Below are 20272 nucleotides of genomic sequence, written 5' to 3' on the forward strand. Positions count from 1 at the left end.
AATGGCCTCTTCGGCAACTGGACTCCATGGCATTGAAGTCCCTCCCCTCCCCAAACCCCACCCTCCTCAGGCTCCGCCCCCAAAACCTTCCACCGGTGGTGAAGAAGGACCTGGCAACCCTAGCTCCAGTTCCTGGACACTATGCTAGACAGCTCTCACAATACTTACTAGTTAATGTCAAGATTTTTAGCATGGGGGGTCCAATACAAAGTTCCCTACCCAATTCCCAATGCAAATGATGCTCCCCCCCGCCACCTGCCATAGAGGAATCATCTCATGTAGCAGCATAATTCTGGCATTGACTATCCTTTTTGGCCCTGGCTCCGGCCTGGTGGAATTGTCTTTCTAATGAGACCAGGGCCCTGCTGCGGGACATTAGAGAGTTCCGCAGGGCCTGCAAAACAGAGATATTCCGCCAGGTCTATAGTTGAATGCAGCAACGATTCTATTAGATCCAGCCTCCCTCTCTCTCCCCCATCCCATCATGATATTATTGGGGGATGTTGATTGTGGCTTTGAACGTCTTGGCTACTGCTCTCCATAGCACATCACTTGATTTATTGTAATTATTAATTTTAGAATGGCTATTTATTGACGTTTTGAGGACGTTAGCTCAGTATGCATGGTTCTATTATCGACAAAATTGTTACATTTTAGTGCTGTTAGCCGCCCTAAGCCCGGTTTTGTCCGGGGATTGAGGGCAGGATAGAAATTAAATAAACAACAACAACAACAAACACCATGAAACATGCAGTCCAAAAGGCAAACATGGCCACACTGTGTGCAAACAATTCAGTCTCCAGAACATTGGGGGAGGGGCTGTGGCTCAGTGGCAGAGCATCTGCTTGGCATGCAGAAGGTTCCAGGTTCAATCTCTGGCATCTCCAGATAAAGGGACTAGGCAAGTAGCTGAGACCCTGGAGAGCTGCTGCTCGTTTGAGTAGACAATACTGACTTTGATGGACCAAGGATCTGATTCAGTATAAGGCAGCTTCATGTGTTCAGAACCACAACAGATGGTGTTGCAATTTGAACTTTGGTCTCCTAGTTCCATGCTATAACCGCTAGACCACGCTGGCTGTCCAGTGCTGGGCATGGGCATGCAGGAAGACCTCAGAGCAGAACACCAAAAATTTTAGAGACTCTCCCCAACGAAGCAGCATCCGCTTTTCCCTTGATGCAAACTTGACTGTTCATATCCTTGTCCAATACAATGGGTTTTACATTTTCTTTAGTTGGATGCTTGCACCATCTAGTGGACAAATGCTGTTGTCTCAAGAATGTGTCAAGCTTAGCTGCAGGAGGGACGACCTTCCACAAGACACCAACTATCTTGCAATTTTGCAAGAATGAGACAGGGAATGGTGGGCTGGAGCAAACACCCACCTGAAGGCTACTGCAGCTCCAGCAAACCCACTGCAACTGCAGTTGTCCTGAGGCATCAGCTTTGCGAAAGAAAAGGATCGCGTTAATAGCCTTCTGCTTCTCCAGTTGGTGGCTTAAAGCTAAACCTGGGCTATAGCTGCCTGTCAGTTCACCACAGCCAGGCCACAAACCTGCCACAAAGAGTCAGAGTTGAAGGAAGCAGAACCTTCCTTATGTGTGGAAAGATACAGCTACAAAACCACACAACCTTCATATCCTCATTCAAGCAGTGCCAAATGATCAAAAATCCCTAACTCGGCCATGAAGCTTCTTGAGTAACTTTGGGCTAGTCACCCCTACCATGCAGGGGGAAAAAACATGAAAATGTTTTGAACAAAGTTCTTTGAAAGGGTACTCAACAATTTGCTATTTCATTATATCTTATTCAAAGATCCGTGAGCTGCTTTGTCAGGGAATCTGCAAAGCAACCTTCTCTCAGCATGCTCTCCTCATAACCTTAGAACATAAGCAAAGCTATGCTGGATCAGACCAAGGTCCATCAAGTCCAGCAGTCTGTTCACACAGTGGCCAACCAGGTACCTCTAGAAAGCCCACAAGACGACTGCAGCAGCATTGTCCTGCCTGTGTTCCACAGCACCTAATAGGCATGCTCCTCTCATCCTGGAGAGAACAGGTATGCATCATGACTAGTATTCATTCTGACTAGTAGCCATGAATAGCCCGCTCCTCCATGAACATGTCCACTCCTCTTAAAGCCCTTTCCAAGTTGGCAGCCATCACATCCGGGGGCAGGGAGTTCCACAATTTAACTGTGTTGTGTGAAGAAATCCTTTTATCTGCTTTCGATCTCCTGCCCTCCAGCTTCAACAGATGACCCCGGATTCTGGTATTGAGGGGGGAAAAAAGCTTCTCCCTGTCCACCTCCTCGCTTTAATCCAGAGAGGAGAGACAGAGGGGAGGACACAGTTCTCTTGGCCCTTCCTGACTCAGCTTCCCCTTCCTATGCACTCCTCACCCTTCTACTCACTTCGAGTGGAATAATAAAATGTTTTTTCAGCTGCACCATCATATTCTTCTGCTTGCCAATGAGGAGGGGCCCTCTGCCCTCAGCTCCCTGAAATCCTACCTAGACCCTGTTTAAGATTCCGATGCAGTCCACACAATTGCAAGCATATCTCCCAGATGAGAGCCAGAACTGGACTATACTCTGGAAAACCACATTCTGCTCTTCTTCTGGTCCCCCGCAGAACACGAATGGCTCAAGTATCTTCATTTGCTGAGCAATGTGATGCAAACATGACATTCTCACAGAGCCTTCCCCATGACCACCGAGTTCGCATCAAGAAGAGAGGCCACCACCATAGTCTTAGAGAAACATTTATTAGAGGGTTGCAGGATTCGTGTGAAATATAAAGTCCCTTATAAAATGCTCAGCTTAGCAGCTCTCTAGCAATCCCTTTGCCATCTTGTACTGCAGCCCTGAACAAGGGCAATACTTTCGACTGCAGTTAACGATGCTCTCTCGCTCATAAGTTCTGATCTAAAAAATTTAATATGTAGACCTGGGAGGGAATTTACGGCTACAGAAACATTGACAATTGGTCCAAATCAGGCTGTAATTACATATGCTTGTAGTTGAAGTGTTAAACCAGTTTTAAGATACCATACTAACCAAAATAACATAAAAGCTTTAAAGAGCAACTGTACCAGGATATAACTAAGTTATCACCAAAAAGAGAAAGAGAGAGAAAAGAGGTTGTAAGGTAAGTTCAGGAAAGGTTCCAAATATACATACGTTCAATACAGTAATTGCACAAAATGAAAAAAGCCATGTTAGCTGCTGATGATTTACCAAGGTTAAAATTTACATGCTTCACACAGGAAGTTCAAATAAACCTTAGAAGTCTTGATGTGGTTTTTCCTACCAGGAGATGGAGTGCAGAACTATTTGCCAAGCTATTCAAGAAATGTGCAAACCACAGATTAATAAAGTTAGTTTCATTTTGTGAAGTCAGCTGATGATTAGGCTACAGTCCTATGCAGGAATTGGGCACAGTTTACATGGGGGGGGGGGAATTTCTCTGCTTTAAGAAACAAACCAAAAAAACTGAAACAGATGCTCATTGGACGAGTGGCAATCACTTTAAATGTTGTGCAAATTTCCATTCCAGATTAGTATCAGGAAAAGTGAGCAACATCAGGGGCCCAAAGAAAACCCCAAACAAAACAAAAAACCATGACGACTTTGGAGCGTGCTTATATTTTCTCTTTTCTTAAATCTAAGCAATACACAAAAAAAGCATAAGGCTTTTGATTATCACTGCACTTCTTTAATTCTGAAGTTTAAAATGTAAAGCTTGGACTTCCTGGTGAAGATGCGAGATCATCACTCTCCAGCCTGTATTTTTCACTGCTGACAAATCTTGGTTTCCACAACAAACGCATTTTCAAAATGCCGGATTGAGTGGCATTTTTCAGCAGAGCGTTTCTGGAGACCTGATAAGGAATAAAGGAAAACGAGATCAACAGCTGAACGTACACCAGAGAGACCTCCCTCTGTTCGAGCCGTCTCAGTAGCAGCCCTATAATGCCTTATAGAGAAGGGGTGGAGAACCTCCGGCCTGCGAGCTAATTTCATCTGGCCCCCGGCCCACCTGCCGAGGCTGGGACCTCCACGGAGCTAGCTGTCGCTAGCCAGGGCCTCCTCTCTGAACTTTGGGCTTTGCTGGGAGGCAGGAGAACATGCCGGTCCTGAACCTTCCTCCCGCTCCCAGCTTGCCTGTGTCTGTGGGGCGGGGCAATCCCCCGGCCGCTCCCCCGCGCTGCAGACTAACGCTGCTGGGGCGGCTGAGACTCGTGCTGCCGGGGCCTTGCCATCCTGCGTGCTGGCTGCGCCGCCGGCTCGGTGGGCCCCTGTACAGCCCTCCCCCTGCTCGACACCCCTAGCCGCTCCCCCGCGCTGCGGACTAATGCTGAGGGGGCGGCCGAGACTCGTGCCGCCAGGGCGCTGCCGGCTTGGTGGGCCCGTGTGTGTGGCCAGGTGTGTGTGTGTGTGTAGGGAGCCGGGAAGGCTTCTCTCTCTCCCTCCCCTTCCTTCCCTCTATCTCCCTGCTTTTCTGCATAGCCTCTCCTAGGGTTGCCAACCTCCAGGTGGTGGGTGGAGACCTGGCAACCCTAGCTCCCCCCCCCCGCCGGGAGATCTACGCCTGGTACGGCCCCCAAATGATGTTATAAATATGCATATGGCCCTTGGCAGGAAAAAGGTTCCCCACCCCTGTCACAGTCATATAGGAAGTCCAGCATTCCATTGGGACATTAGAAACAAACAAAGTCTTGAGGGCTCTTGTACTGCCTTTCCACCCTCTGCTCACAAATGCCAGGAAGCTGAAGACTTCCTGTTGTGGTTTTGTTCCTCTTGCCTGTAAGCCAGGATTTCAATGTTTTCATTTTCCCAGTAACACACAAGGAGAGGAGAGGAAGCCAGTTAGCCCAAAATTTTCAGTTCCCATTCTAGTAATGAAAGTAACCCATCTAGCTATCATGATGGGTCAGGTCCAGTCAGTTGTTCCTATAGATGGTTTCTGTCCATGCAAGTTCTTTGATCCCCAGCACAGTATGTTTTGGGTTCAACTAAGGGGTCCCCTCTTTTCTTTTTCACTAGCGGAAAAGCTGGCTAGATCTAACCCCAATGTTATTTTCTGGACATTTTGGAAGATGGCTAAATTCCAGTTTTAGCTTTTGATTTCTACTGGTGGGTCAAGCCCGCTTGTTGGCATCCTGAAGTACTCACCCATGATCCGATCTCTGCGCTGAAGTCTGAAAGTTTCCTTCCCTGCACAGAGCTGATAAATGAAAATGCCCAGATCCGACACATTATCAATCTCTTCTGTCACAACCATTTCTTCACGAATAAGATATGTTTGAGGCAGATAGGAACCAGTCTAAGAAAAGAAAGGGGGGAGAAAACACAATTTGCACCATTAACTTTTGAGAACTGAAAAGTTCTGGATCTTGATTGCCCATCCCAGAACATCTGCAAGTCACCATTTAGGTGAATCAGAAACTGGAGGAAAAGCTACAGCTATTAGAGAAAAGGATGCTGGCTCCCTGCTTACTAGCGCAGCTCACAATAATCTTCCATCTGCACACATGACAGTATGGAATAATCTGACAACGTGGGCCAAAGTTCTATCAAAGAAATAAGACTCAAAAAGCCAAGCAGAAGGAGCTCTTTGGATTTTTATCAAGATCACTACTCTTGAACACACACACACACACGGTCCAGTTGCCAGGCATGGCCTGGCACTTCTGGGAAAAACTGGAAGTGGCATCACACCTCTCTAGTAATCACCAGAAATTCTATGGTAAACTATAGAGTTTACAGCGATTCTGATGTTACTTCTGTGTTTTCCCTGGGAGTGACTTCATGCCGTCACCCATTAAAAAAAAAAAAATTATTCCACAACCGCTCTGAACGGAAAGAAACCAAAGCCCAGTCAGGGGCCAATGCTAGGTCATATTTTAGAAACAGCAGCCTTTCCAGATCATGCTGTTGGACACCAATGACAGGCAGACCCAGTTCACAGTAACCAAAAGGAAACAGCCTTTTCACTTCTGCCACCATAAGCTTTCTGGGGATGCTCTTGTCTTTTTTCCCCTGGCTGAAGCCAACAGGCCACTGGGCTTTGGCACAGCAGCTTGGACAGTTTAGTGAAGTCAGCTGAGGCCACCTGAGGGAAGGGAGGCAGTAGCCAGGAATGCTTCCATGGCGCCTGGATCCAGTTCAATCTACAAAGAGTGGCCTCATTTGCTCTGTTATGGTGATATTTTAACTGATCCACCATTATGTAAATAGCCTTGAGGACATACAGTAAGTTAAGGATTTAACATTTCATAACTCCAGAAGCGATTACTTAGAAGACAGATCTCCAAGCCCTTTTGTGCAAAAAATGATGTAAACAGCAACTGGGGTTTTGCAGTGGTGGAATATTTGCTGGGGTTTCTCTTCAAGTCTCCTTAAGAAGGTCAGATGACACACATACCGTATATACCCATGTATAAGCCGACCCGCGTATAAGCCGAGGTGCCTAATTTCTCCCCAAAAATGGGGAAAAATTAGGCACCCGCGTATAAGCTGAGGGTCGGCTTATAACCCCTCCCCCCCCGCAGGCTTACCTGAAAGGCTCTCCAGCGGCGAGGGTCCGGCGGCTGCGCGGCCCGGGGGGGCCTGGGCAGCCTTCCTGTGGCTGCAGGAGGCTGCCCCAGGCCGCTCCCGGCGGGAGGAAGCGGCGGCGAGGCCCAGGGGGACCCGGAGCAGCCTTCCTGCGGCTGCAGGAGGCTGCCCCAGGCCCCTCCCGCCCGGGAAAAATGGCGGCGGGGGACGGGAAGGGCCGGGGCAGCCATCCTGCGGCTGCAGGAGGCTGCCCAAGGCCCCTCCCGCCCGGGAAAAATGGCGGCGGGGGCGGGCCTTGGGCAGCCTCCTGCAGCCGCAGGATGGCTGCCCAAGGCCCCTCCCGCCCGGGAAAAATGGCGGCAGGGGCGGGGGGGCCTTGGGCAGCCATCCTGCAGCTGCAGGAGGCTGCCCAAGGCCCCTCCCGCCCGAAAAAAATGGCGGCGGGGGCGGGGGGGGCCCTTGGGCAGCCATCCTGCGGCTGCAGGAGGCTGCCCAAAGCCCCTCCCGCCCGGAAAAAATGGCGGCGGGGGGGGGGGGGCCTTGGGCAACCTCCTGCAGCCGCAGAATGGCTGCCCAAGGCCCCTCCCGCCCGGGAAAAATGGCGGCGGGGGGGGGGCCTTGGGCAGCCATCCTGCGGCTGCAGGAGGCTGCCCAAGGCCCCTCCCGCCCGAAAAAAATGGCGGCGGGGGGGACCTTGGGCAGCCTCCTGCAGCCGCAGGATGGCTGCCCAAGGCCCCTCCCGTCCGGGAAAAATGGCGGCGGGGGTGGGAAGGGCCGGGGCAGCCTTCCTGCGGCTGCAGGAGGCTGCCCCAGGCCGCTCCCGGCGGCAGGAAGCGGCACGGGCCCGGCGGCAGCGACGGCGGTAAGTTTTTCCCCTCCCTCCTTCCCCCCGTATTGACCCGCGTATAAGCCGAGGCCGGCTTTTTCGGCCCATTTTTGGGGCTGAAAAACTCGGCTTATACGCGAGTATATACGGTACTGATGAATTTCTTGGTGCAATTTCACTCCCATACTTATTAAAAACATGCAACTTTTTCATGCAGTATTTAAGCAAGTGAAGTACACAGTTATTTTGGGAGATGCCTTTCTGAACTGTTTTGTATGTCTTATATGAGAATTCGTAACATCTTAAGAACTTCATAAATAAAGCACTGATTAACAGGACTGTCTCCTGGAACAGGCATGTTTAAGGTACTTGTCTGAGAACTTCATTTATAAAATACCTGCAGAGGCCTTTTTACATGCCTTTAGATTCAGTTTGTATTTTCCCTTCTCCCTGAAGAATTCCATGCAAATTGAGAAGCTTGGTACTTTACCAGGCTAGCCTGCTCAAAGAAAGGCGTCGCCTGTGCCCTTCTGGATAACAGGCCTATTTTCAGTATCAATAAAACTGTAGTAAAACACTGGCCAAAAAAACAAATCAGTGGGTTATAGATTTTTTAGATTATAGAGTCAGCCTGAACTGACTCTAGAAGCTAAAATGACTAAACTAAAGCTATCGTATCGTATCGTGACAAGTGTCACTGGAAAAGACAGTCATGCTAGGAAAGGTGGAGGGCAGCAGTAAAAGAGGAAGACCCAAAAAGAGATGGATTGACTCAATAAAGGAAGCCACAGCCTTCAATTTGCAAGATCTGAGCAAGGCTGTCAAAGATAGGACATTTTGGAGGACTTTCATTCATAGGGTCGCCATGAGTCGGAAGCGACTTGACGGCACTTAACACAAACACACACAAGAAACTGGCTGGGCAACACCGGCCAGTTCCTGAGTGCTCATAAGGCCAGAGCAGGCCGAAGTGAAAGCCCAGGAACATATGTGGAAATACAGGCTACAGCAGCAAGGGGAATGAGCAATTCCACCTTAACAGAACAGAAATCCTTTCTCCAGGGCTAATTTGAGAGATAAAATAATACATACTGCTAATTTTGCGAAGAGGTCTATCAGGTTCCGTGGTGGCATCACGATGGAAGTATTCAGAGGAATCACATAGCAGTTACCCAGCTGCAGGTCAAGGTAGGCTGTCAGAAGCTATTAGGAAAAGAAATACAAGAATATGTCAGTCGTGTGTAGACTCTGAAAACTTATTTTATTCCCACTACCTTTATGTGCTTTACAAACGCTCAATGAAATTGTCAAACTTAGCTGAAGAGAGCAATGAAGCTGGAAGTAGTGTGTGTGGGGGAATCTGGCAAGTAGAGAAGACAGAGATTTTCAAGCATAGCAATTCTACTCACACTAGAGCAGGGGTCTGCAAACTGCGGCTCCTGAGCCGCATGTGGCTCTTTGGCCGGTTGAGTGCGGCTCTCCGAACTTGGTTCGGAGCCCCTGCTCTTGCGCCCGCTCGCGCAGGCAGCCGGGCTGCGGAGCCGGCGCGCCTGAGAGCAGGCGAGCTGTCTCTCCCCTCCCCCCCGCCGTGGAGAATGGCCGGGTCCCCCTTTCCTTTGCCCTCAATGGTTGGGAGGCTAAAGCCTCCCCTCCCCTCTAGCTGCGCGATTGCTGGGCGGGCGGCTCAGCGGTTCCTGCCCCCCCCGCCTATCAGCTGTTGGGTGGGGCGGGCTTCCTTTGGTAGACCTGGCCTCCGGCTGAGTCCCATTGGGAGGCCATGTTTACCCACTGGCTTTCTTGCCGGTAGACCTGGACTCCGAGGAGGGGAAAAAGTCCCCCTTCAGAGGCCAGGTCTACCGATTGGCTTCTATGGGCCTCCGGAGGCCAGGTCTACTGCCAAGAAAGCCAATGGGTAGACCTGGCCTCCCATTGGGACTCAGCCGGAGGCCAGGTCTACCAATAGGCTTTTATGGCGGTAGACCAGGCCTCCAGACGAGGACTCCAACCGGGGAGGGGAAATGGCAGGGACTTACAATTTAATTTTTATCAATAAATAAGATCACTATTAAGTATGATATCAAGTTTTATTCAGTGTACCTATAGTTTAATTAAGACTTAAAACTTTAATTAAAGTTTATTAAGTTAATAAACAGTGTACCTACCTATATAGTTTAAGTTTAAGAAATTTGGCTCTCAAAAGAAATCTCAATCGTTGTACTGTTGATATTTGGCTCATTTGACTAATGAGTTTGCTGACCCCTGCACTAGAGTGACAGAAAGTGATAAAACTTGAGATCTACTCTGAAGATATAAATTTTGCAAATAAAGAAGGCAGTTTTTGAGAAGTACAGATAAGACTATTGGCAGATTCTTGTGCAAACATTATTTTAAAAAATAGAGTGGCCTTGGAGAAAGGTAATACAGGTAGATACTAATGGGGAGAGAAATCTACCATTACCACCCGTTTTGGTAGCTTCTATCCTAGCAGTTCTACATGCTAGGAGAACCGGGCTTGATTCTCCACTCCTCCACATGAGAGGTGGACTCTAATCTGGTGAACCTGGTTGGTTTCCCCACTCCTACACATGAAGCCTGCCGGGTGACCTTGGGCTAGTCACAGTTCTCTCAGAATTCTCTCAGCCCCACCTTCCTCACAAGGTGTCTGTTGTGGGAAGGGGAAGGAAATGCGATTGTAAGCTGCTTTGAGCTTCCTTTCAGTAGAGAAAAGTGGGGTACAAAAACCAACTCTTCTTATGATCTGTAGTTGAACAGCCTGCATTCTTTTCAATGGGGCTTGTGAGAAAAACCTAATCAAAGCCGGAGGCTGAACAGTAGACTGCTTTCTAGGGCAGCTATGGGGCCACACACATGCATGTGAAGCCTTAAGCTCACATTTCCAAGTAAGTCTTATTCTAGCCATGGCAAGAAATGCTTTAGCGCTTGTTTCTTCTTGTTGCTCTTTAAACAGGGAAACTGGATTGAAAAGAATGTCTGAACACGTATCTCTATAACAGGGCTCAACAAATCCCAGGCACCAGGGCACCTAGAAATTTCATTGTGGCACCTAGTATTTTCAGTAGTCATTTACTTTAAGTACCTCTTGGTGATTCTCAGAAGTACAAGGCTTATTTAGGTGAGGGATTATAAATTAGCTTTTTGTTGTAACGAGAACCAAAGTTACCCCATATGTATTGATACACTGCAAAGCTTATGTGTGTGTTTTTTAAGGACAAGAAACTGAAAGGTTCAGGATTAAGTTTTGTGATAGCAATAGTTAGGAAGTATGGTCATTCAAATACTAAACTCTGAAGGCTGAAAAATAAGCCTGGCTCCTAAATTTTCAGGGTGGCTCATAAAGCCAAAGAAAAACTGACAAGGCCTGCTCTATAAAGCCAAGGGTGCCTCCAGTATTTGGCAAGCAGAGAGCAGGCAAAGGGGGCCAAGAACCTTCAAACATCATGCACATTTAACTGTTTGGATATGAAGACTAGCATGTGTCTTTGCACTTCCGTGTCCTACTGTAAACAGTGTCTGAGCTATTCAAGTTATTCTTAGGTGCTGGCTCCAGATAGACAACCGCTCTGTGGATGGTCCACAAGGGTTGTTTAACTTCTTCCAAACTCAATTCTACTCCAAGACTCAGCACACAGTTCTTTAAATATGATATAAAATATTTGATGTAAGTATGCAAGAGGAACCACTGACTTTGGGAAGCCAGAGGCTCTAGGGACGGGAATCTAAAGTGGGATCCAAAGTGAACATTGCTGCCTCAAAGATGTATTCTCCCAGTCAAGTTCTTATAGCGTCAGACCATAGAAAGCACAGGACTTTTAAAAACTCACCCTGTCAAAATCATGAACGATAGCTGCAGGATCACTGTCGGAGAAGTCTGGAACTGGAACATCGATGATTGCTATGTTATCATCCTCCCGGATATCAGCAACTTCAGAAATGGGTAGGAAGTACGGCTCTGCAGCATTGTCTGGATTGTCCTCTCCTACATAACATATTTGTCCATGGAACACTTTATGCTAAAATGAAGAACAGTTTCCTTATGGCACTCTTAGAGGTAAAGCTGCACACACAGCTCAAGACAGGACTGTGGGATTCAACATGTGCTACGTGTGTTTTCACCATTAGGAAGGGTGAGGGGGAAACAAGAACAAAGGGAGCAGTATGGGCAATGGGAACATGTACCTGCAACCCCGATAGTGGAAGAAACAGTTCTTGTGCCCTATTTCCAAGGGAGTTCTGCACAGACTTGATATCAGGGCAGCCTGGGAAGTTATAGTGGGCCAGGAGCAAGACCAGCGCAGTGGTCAATGGAGTGCTATATGGCAGCACTGCAGAGACTACTCAGCTTGGATGTGGCCAGGAAGAAGCTGACCTGCTGCTTCTTCCTGCACCGGGATGAAGCAGAATGAAGCCTGCCAAACTGCCAGCACCACTGTGGCACGTGGCCCTGCTCGCTCCTGGCTGCCAGCAGCCCTCCAGGGCACTCTCCCTGCATGTCAAGTGGCTCCTCTGGCCCCTCTTGCTACTTCTACTGCAGAGTGGTTTCTGTTGCCCCAGAAATTCAGACGAGAACCAACGGGTTGAAATTAAATCAAAAGAGTTTTCTGCTAAACGTTAGCAAGAACGTTCTGACAGAGCAGTTCCTCAGTGGAACAGGCTTCCTCAGGAGGTGGTGGGCTCTCCTTCTTTGGAGGTTTTTAAGCAGAGGCTAGATGACCATCTGTAAGCAATACTGATGCTGTGAACTTAGGCAGCTCATGAGAGGGAAGGAAGGAAGGGTTGCGTCAGTACCTGGCTCTCGTGGCCCTTTCTTACACGCTCAGGGAAATGCCAAATGCCACTTTTGGGTCAGGAAGCAATTTTCCTCCAGGCCAGGTTGGCCTGGGATCCTGGAGAATTGTTCTTTGGCTATCTTCTGGGCATGGAGTAGAGGTCACTGGTGGGGGGTGGGGGAGGTAGTTGTGAATTTCCTACATTATGCAGGGAGTTGGACTAGATGACCCTGGTGGTCCCTTCCAACGCTGTGATTCTGAAACGTGTCACCTGAATCAACCAAACATGACTGTCTATACAAACAAGCCAGGAGAGATGAGGCAGTTTTGAAGATCTATTTTGTTATTTGCTATTAAGTTTCATGATTCCTCACTGACATATCTTTGAAGTGTCACAGGCTTGGGATACAGTTCATTGTTTATGCTCGTCTGCACATTCAATTACATCCATGCTTGTATTTTGTGGAACGTTCTGCTTATGTTTTATTTTGTCAATTTTTCCGACCAAAAAGAGAAAAAATGTAATTCCATTACCCTTGGCATGAAGTACTTGTAGATGCAGGCTCCGCCAACCACCACTCCTGCCAAGATGAATGCAACACCCAGAAGGGTCAACAGACATCTTCCAGATGAGCTTTCATGTCTGTGAGTTGCAACTTCTGGATCCTTCAGAAAGGAGAAAGAAAACCAAGTTCATCGCTGTCTCAGAGATATTGCTTTAAAGCAATTACCTTGAATAAGAAGGGATTTTCAACCTTCAAGGTGAAAGACGAAGTGCCAGACAAAATGCACTCTTTGAAACAAGGACTAAGACATTCTAATGTCACATGAACAGAATATATTTCAAAATCTTTAAACAACATAACTGAATAAATAGCTTTTATTAACTTATCTGAATTACAGCAAGAGGAAATACTCGTCTTTAAAATGTCAAAACTATGTTTTACTAGCCTAGTAAAAATGCTGTAATTCAGATAAGTTAATGGGAGCCATGTATGCAATAATCTGGTTATTGATAAGTCAATAAAAAACCTGACGAAATTTAATGAAGTAGCTGCTCTGTTAACCTTCATGTCGTTAACATATTTAAGCATGTGACTATGTGCCACCCACATTCAAAGAGATAATTACTTTCACTTTCTCAAGCTTGTGCTTTGGGCAGCTTGTTTACCCTTCTAGTAAGAACAAACACCATTATTTAACTGCTAGTACTGCTACAAGCTTTTAGTAAGCATCCATGTGCCAGGTGCTGTACAGAATGTAAATTATGAGGTAAATGACAGAAAAGCCCATAGCACATTTACAGCCTACTGCCATAGAGTTCACAAATCCAGATGCTTCCACCCACTTCCCAAGGGTAACTGCCACCCTCCAAGAAGTCCAGTATACACATTTCATCTGTGAGCTCCCTACACTTAGTAGAGAACTAATCCTGTGACAGGCTATGCATGAGAGTTATTGCTCATCAGAACAATCAACATTCAGCAGTTGAAAACTGTCATAATTGTTGATCTTAAAGTAACAAAGAGGACAGATAGGCATACGACCCCACTCTAGCAAGCTCCTTGGAATAGCCTAGTGAGACACAGATGAGATGCAAGGGCTAGATTCTCAGCCCTAATAGTGGCTGGTCAGTACCTGGCTCTTAATGTAATACCCTTAATGAAGAATAGATCATATTTTGTGCCCGAGCTCAACAGTCAGATTATCTAATCTCATAATTCTACGCAGGAAAAACAACTGAACTCAGTGTTACATGTGTTCAATGGAACATCACAATTTAGTTTTACAAGATTACACATTCAGACTTTTCTTAAGACTTCATTTTAAATTGAGCAATTGAGAAATTTATGATAACTACCATTGCTTAATAATCAGTCACTTTAGTTTTTTGAACATCTGAATTTTATCCACTCTGACTTGTGAATGTCAAATACAATAAAACTAGCCACAGGGAGGCTAAAAAATGTCTTTCCCTGCCCTCCTCCTCCGAAGATTAGAAGAACAACCTCATGACCTTGAGAACCAAAACTGCTGAAAGGGAAATGTTTCAGCAACAGAATCTGAACAAACATTGCTTATACAGTCATCCAGAATTTTGTGGAACCTTAAAAATGCTGTTCAAGCAACTATACATGCCAATAAACAGCATTAGAATTGTTGGTAGAAGTCCAAGGACAAAAAGGAAGATCCGAACAGCCAAAATAGAAGTACATCTTTAGTAAACAGGCAGGATACAGGCATTTTCAAAATTCAGGTACTGTCCCAATATGACTTTGTGGTCAAGGACAGATATATAAAACACAAGAAAGTGTCTTTCATTGGTTTGACCAGGCAGCCTGAAATGCTATGCTAGCATCAAGAAATCTAAAACCTTTTCCCTGAGTTCAGCTACCTGGTATAGCTGGATGCAGTCAGCATGGATGATCACAAGTCATACAGCAGAGTAATCTGACCTCTGAAGTCGATGAGAAACAAGGACAGAGCAGACGCCAAAAAGCCAAGTGGCACAAGCAAAACAAATGCAGCGTTCTGGCACAATTCAGAAGCGTTTGTAGCAACCAGAATTTATAGCATGCTCAGCTAATGCCTGAATTCTGTGATCAAGAGCAAGCAACTGAATCCAGGCAAGACAGAGGCAATGCTAGTTGGCAAAACTGAGGCTTGGCAGGGGTAGCGGTTCTCTGCCTACCTCAGCTGACTTAAATCAGTCTCTGGTAGACCACATTTATTTTCAAATTTATAGCCCTCCCTCCCCAGCAAGCCGGCTCAGGGAAGGTAACATTATTTAAAACCCAACTGGACTCAGTAAAACACTGTGCATACAGAAATATTTGATTTGTCTGGCCCACTCAAACTGAAGTCTGCCTTATGTACACTAATGCTTTTTCATGCATGGGTTCAGATGAAAGTACAAATTTGATTATACAGCAGTTTTGATTTCCTGCATGGTGTAAGTTTGTGGTAATATCAGTTCCACACAGTATGTGCTTGGGATATATCTATTCCACGCAGTATTTAAAAAAAAAATTCTAAGAAAACTTGTATTTTATTTGCACCGTATCCTTTTTGCACAGCGTGGCATTTAAAGAAACAAAACTGGAAAGCCACATACCAGACAACTACTCTTTGAAGATGTCTCAGAATTTTGAGTTTGGTATGGCCAGGTTATCATCTTTACAGATACTCTCATCTTACTTTCAGGAGGCTTTTATCTCACCCCCCAGGTGAGACGGGGAAAAATTCAAGCAGCCGTTAAACTTGGCCAAGCTAAATAGGGCATTAGGAGATCTGTGAATTAATTCACAGAACATTTAAAACTGTTTAATAGCAGGAACTTGATGCCGCAATTCAGATCTGCCCCCACCCCGATCCCTAATAACTCTCAGAAATGCTATGTATGTTTCCCTCAATGGAATGGCAGCTCCACAGGAGTTAGAACAGGAATATCGCACAGGGGAAGAACCCTTCTACATCCCAATAAAAATACTTGGGAGATCCATCCAGTTTGGCCCCTGCCCTTTGAACTAGCTAACACTGCACAATCACCTAAGTGCTAAATTGTACCTCTAAATATTAGCTTACAAGTCTACAGCTGATAAAAACTGTATGCATTAGCATTTTGTACTTCAGCATTTTTTTCTGAAAGCATCCAAGCCAACTCTCAGCCAAACAGATACTGCTTTTTGATTTGTAATCCGTCCAAGAGTCTACATAGTGCACGCTATTGACTGAGCCATAAATTACGGTAACTGGCAGTCATAACCCCAAGCAGCTATTTGTATTTTCAAGCAACTGCCTACAGCATTTCATTAGAGCATTAACAAGTGCATGTTTGAACATATCCAGCTGCCTTACACTGAGTCAGACCAGCGGTGCCGAGGCTATTCTATTTTGAGGCAACAGCATTGACAGACCTGCCTCTCTAAGCACCAGGTTACCCAATCACATCTTAACGCTAAGAATTAAATTTTAAGCCTGATGCCATACAATTAAAATATCAGCACAGCTGGCAGGTTCTGAAGTTGCCCAGCCCCTCCATTCAGGCCTTCCCTGCCACCCACAAGCTCTTTTTCAGACCCTGACTGGGGTGTGTGTGTGTTACGCTGCATGGAAAGGATACAGCATTCAGCCCTGCTACAGATGGGACTGAAACAGTTTGCGTCGGTATGACTCTCTCTCAAACCCTTTGCCTAGAGATGCCAGGGGTCAGTCTTGGGAGCTTGCCCATTTGCACTGGATTTTCTATTTTGAATCCATATATTCATACTCAGAGAAAAGGGCTATTCACAACAACTGCTTTGCAAAAAAACAAAACAAAAGCAAAATCTCATACTCTAAACAATGCTTTTGCTCTCAGAATCTCAAGAGAATGAATTGTGAAGCACAGGGGTGGGGAGCAGATCTAGCACTTGAGCAAGAGGTTTAAAGGGGACTGAAGCAAGAGTTCATGCACATTTCAAAACAATGCACATCAACTTTAAAATGAACATGGACTAGAGAGGCCAAGAACACCTCTGCAGCAACAAATAGCAACCTTTCCCATCTGATATTTGAAACAAATCTATATGCACCACTCTATCTCTTCTCTCCTGCTGCCAAACTGGAAATGAGACCAGATTATCTGGTATGAAACTCCTGTTATACGAGGTGGCACCTGATTTTATCTTTCAGTTTTGCTGACGGGAACCTCTTGCCAAAACGATCCAAGGCATGTGTGTGTTTAGGGCTTGCCTTGTTTCCGTGCAAATGTGTTAAGGCCGTGGCCTAAGAGAAGCAAAATCCTTAAATAAGAACACAATCCATGTAATGCAATTTATTAGGACCAACCATATGAAATACAACAGTGAGAGCTTTTTCCAGAACTCTTTCTCAGGTTGGATATTTTTAAATAAAGAGAGTCTCTGTGTGTAGAGGGAAGGCGTGAGGACAAGACATTAAGTCCTGTTCAAGTCTGCATCTATACCATTCGGGTGCTGTTATGCATCCAGAGACCCATTCAGTTTGGGATCTGGTTCCATAGAAGTCATGAAAATGTATGCCTTTCTATCAAGGCTGAACTACAGCCACCTCAGTCCTGTACATGCTTACTCAGAAGTTAGCTTTGTATTTAATGGGGCTTGTACTCAGAAACATTACACATAAAATTGCAGCCTGCATTTGAAATGAGGCTATGAAAAGCTGACTTTTGCATTTTGCACTTACTTTATTTGATTTTGCAATGTGTAATCCTATGAGCCCTTGGGAGATTTTATATTCCTATATGTGTAGCTACACTGAATAGGCAATATTAACTTCATTTAAAAGAAAAGATTACCCAAAAGCACCAGCCTTATGCTTTTAATTTTTACCTTCATATCCCAAGTATACTTGCACATACATATACACGAAGGTGTCAGGGTGAAACTAGGATGACTTCGTCCCTGCATTTTTCTTCTAGGTCTTGCATCTTTAAATAAATTTCTTCACACTAATGCACACACATATCAGATAATGCAGATACAGAGTCCATGTGTATTTACTTGCCCGGATTTTAGCTCAAGCGTGTTTGGTACACATTTGGGATTGGCCGATTAAGAATGTAGGACAGTAAATATACACTTGAACTGGCAGTCACCCGTCTTAAGCACCTACTACAAGCATGTGCACAACTGTAAGCTAAGAAAGGGCTTAAGCCAATAACTGCAATATCCCCATTCATTATGCCAACTAGAAGGCAGAGTGTCTTGAACACACCACAGGGGAAACCACAACCAACCCCAGCCTTCTACTGCATGTGCCCACAGAAGAAAAATGCAGCTAATTCTAACATGATGGTTTGCAACCCCAACCAGTTAATGCACAAAGCAGCCCTCATACACCCATGAGATATTCAGGACCATGTTACACATTAGAGGACCAGATTGTAAGGACTCCATCATGTGTGAAACAGCCACATCCCATGAAGCAAGGAACCACAACTGCCCACAGCTCTTACTATGCAGTGAAATAGATTCACACAATGTCTTCATATGCAACAGTGCATGAACATGTACGTTCTGGTAACAAAACAGCTTTCACTTTCTGTAAGGGAGGAATGAGTCACAGTGCTTTTAGGACAGCAATATCCATCCCCTCCCTCTCTGCCCTCAAAAATGTCACCCTGTCAGCAACCTCTGAGCTGGCGTCTCAAGGAAAATAAACAAAGGCCACAAGCAGCTTTAAAGGGACACAGCTTTACTTTAGGGAAGTAAAAAAGGGGAAGTTCTGAAACAAGCTACTTTTCTAGATCACCCTGAAATTTGTCCCCCTCCTGGAGGAGAGAATAAGGCCTGTAACAAAATGAAATCGCTGCAACCCTTTTGCCCCTTCAATTTACATTTCCACTGACACCATCCAGTTCTTTGCTCCAGCCAAGCAACCTGAACATAAGAAAAGGCCTGCTGGATCAGACCAAGGCCCATAGAGACCAGCAGTCTGCTCACACAGTGGCCAACCAGGTGCCTCTAGGAAGCCCACAAACAAGATGACTGCAGCAGCATTATCCTGCCTGTGTTCCAAAGCACCTAATATAATAGCCATGCTCCTCCGATACAGGAGATAATACTGTAGGTCTGCATCATGACGACTATGCATTTTGACTAGCAGCCATGGACAGCTCTCTCCTCCATGAATATGTCATGTCCACTCCTCTCTTAAAGCCTGCCAAGTTAGGATTGCACCAGTCTGCAAAGTGAATCCTAGTATGCTCAGCATTGATAACTGAATGGCTTCTGACTCTCCAACCCCAGATACAGCTGAAGTGCCTCTCCATGGGATGCCCATGGGCTTCAAGCCAAAGCCCTCCTCCTGGCTCTTCAACATGCGAATTTTACACACTCTCTATGCACGGGAGGTTTCGCCTTGGATTTGCCGCTCTCTAGTTGCACATTTCCCCCATCCAAATCCTCAGAACTCTGCATGGGGGCCTCTCTTTTTTTGGGTTTGACAGTTCGGGTGGGGGAAAACGTGCATGTAGAGTGGCAAAACCTGCCATGCATAAACGGCCGCATTGAAAGATGCGCACCTGTCACAGTAAGCTATATGCACACTCACCTATTATAATCAACAGTGGGTAGCCGTGTTAGTCTGTCTGCAAGAGTAGAAAAGAGCAAGAGTCCAGTAGCACCTTAAAGACTAACAAAAATATTTTCTGGCAGGGTATGAGCTTTCGTGAGCCACAGCTCACGATTTTTATCAAGATCACACACACACACATATTTTCTGGAAGGGTATGAGCTTTCGTGAGCCACAGGCTCACGAAAGCTCATACCCTGCCAGAAAATATGTGTGTGTGTGTTCAAGAGTAGTGATCTTGATAAAAATCAGAAGAGCTCCTTCTGCTCGGCTTTTTGAGTCTTATTTCTTTGACAGAACTTTGGCCCACGTTGTCAGATTATTCCATACTGTCATGCGTGCAGATGGAAACTTATTGTGAGCTGCGCTAGTAAGCGGGGAGCCAGCATCCATTCCTCTAACAGCTGTAGCTTTTTCTCCAGTTTCTGATTCACCCAAACGGTGACTCGCAGATGTTCTGGGTTGGGCAATCAAGGTCCCGTGGGACGAGGGGGAAAAAATAAATGCAACGGCGAGGAGGTAGGGAGAGTGCCTCTGAGCATGGGAGAAGGGCCCCCCCCCCCAACCCCACAGCCGCTCAGAGCGAGATTCTCAGGAAAGCTTAGGACTTTGGGCTCTGATTTAGCACCACCACCACCAACAACAACAAAAACAACCACCACCCCGCAGAGCCCAAAGCTTTCCTCCTTCTCGGGGCGAGGAGGTTGATGTTGCTATTCCCGCCGCCATGTTGCAGGGCGTGCGTGGGGACGGGAGGACGGAGGCCTGCCCCCCCCTCCTCACTCTCTCTTCGCCCCCTCCCCCACCTCAAAATGGCGGCGCAGGCCCTCAGCCGCCGATGGCGCAGCCAGCCAGCCGCCGGCCCCGCCTCCCCCTCACCTTGTCGGCCACCAAGGCCTCGGCCGCCTCCTTCTTGGGCTCGTCCTTGTGGGCGAAGGGCGACTGGAAGGCGATCTTCACCATGGCGGCGCTCGGGCCTGGGCCTCCTCCGCTGCTGCGACCGTT

The 20272-nt window shown here is 46.5% G+C and overlaps 1 protein-coding gene across 1 annotated transcript; it reads right to left on the reverse strand.

Annotated features, from left to right (window-relative positions):
* Nucleotides 1-3608: 3608 nt before the first annotated feature.
* ITM2A (integral membrane protein 2A) lies at nucleotides 3609-20244 on the reverse strand. The gene is made up of 6 exons (XM_056859420.1): nucleotides 20147-20244; nucleotides 12707-12838; nucleotides 11228-11416; nucleotides 8478-8588; nucleotides 5177-5327; nucleotides 3609-3882 (listed from the first exon to the last, which is right to left on the reverse strand). The coding sequence occupies exons 1-6, from the start codon at nucleotides 20228-20230 to the stop codon at nucleotides 3794-3796; spliced, it is 756 nt and encodes a 251-aa protein (XP_056715398.1). The 5' UTR covers nucleotides 20231-20244; the 3' UTR covers nucleotides 3609-3793.
* Nucleotides 20245-20272: the final 28 nt, after the last annotated feature.

The sequence above is a fragment of the Euleptes europaea genome, chromosome 13 (genome assembly GCF_029931775.1).
Source record: "Euleptes europaea isolate rEulEur1 chromosome 13, rEulEur1.hap1, whole genome shotgun sequence".
NCBI lineage: Eukaryota > Metazoa > Chordata > Lepidosauria > Squamata > Sphaerodactylidae > Euleptes > Euleptes europaea.

What these genes read in the sequence shown, in the direction of transcription:
- ITM2A (XM_056859420.1), bottom strand. Translation starts at nt 20,230, where the DNA reads ATGGTGAAGATCGCCTTCCAGTCGCCCTTCGCCCACAAGGACGAGCCC. An exon ending in AGGCCTTGGTGGCCGACAAG is followed by an intron (nt 12,839 to 20,146) that starts GTGAGGGGGAGG and finishes TCCTTTCTGAAG; the next exon opens with GATCCAGAAGTTGCAACTCA. An exon ending in TCGTTCATGATTTTGACAGG is followed by an intron (nt 8,589 to 11,227) that starts GTGAGTTTTTAA and finishes TTTTCCTAATAG; the next exon opens with CTTCTGACAGCCTACCTTGA.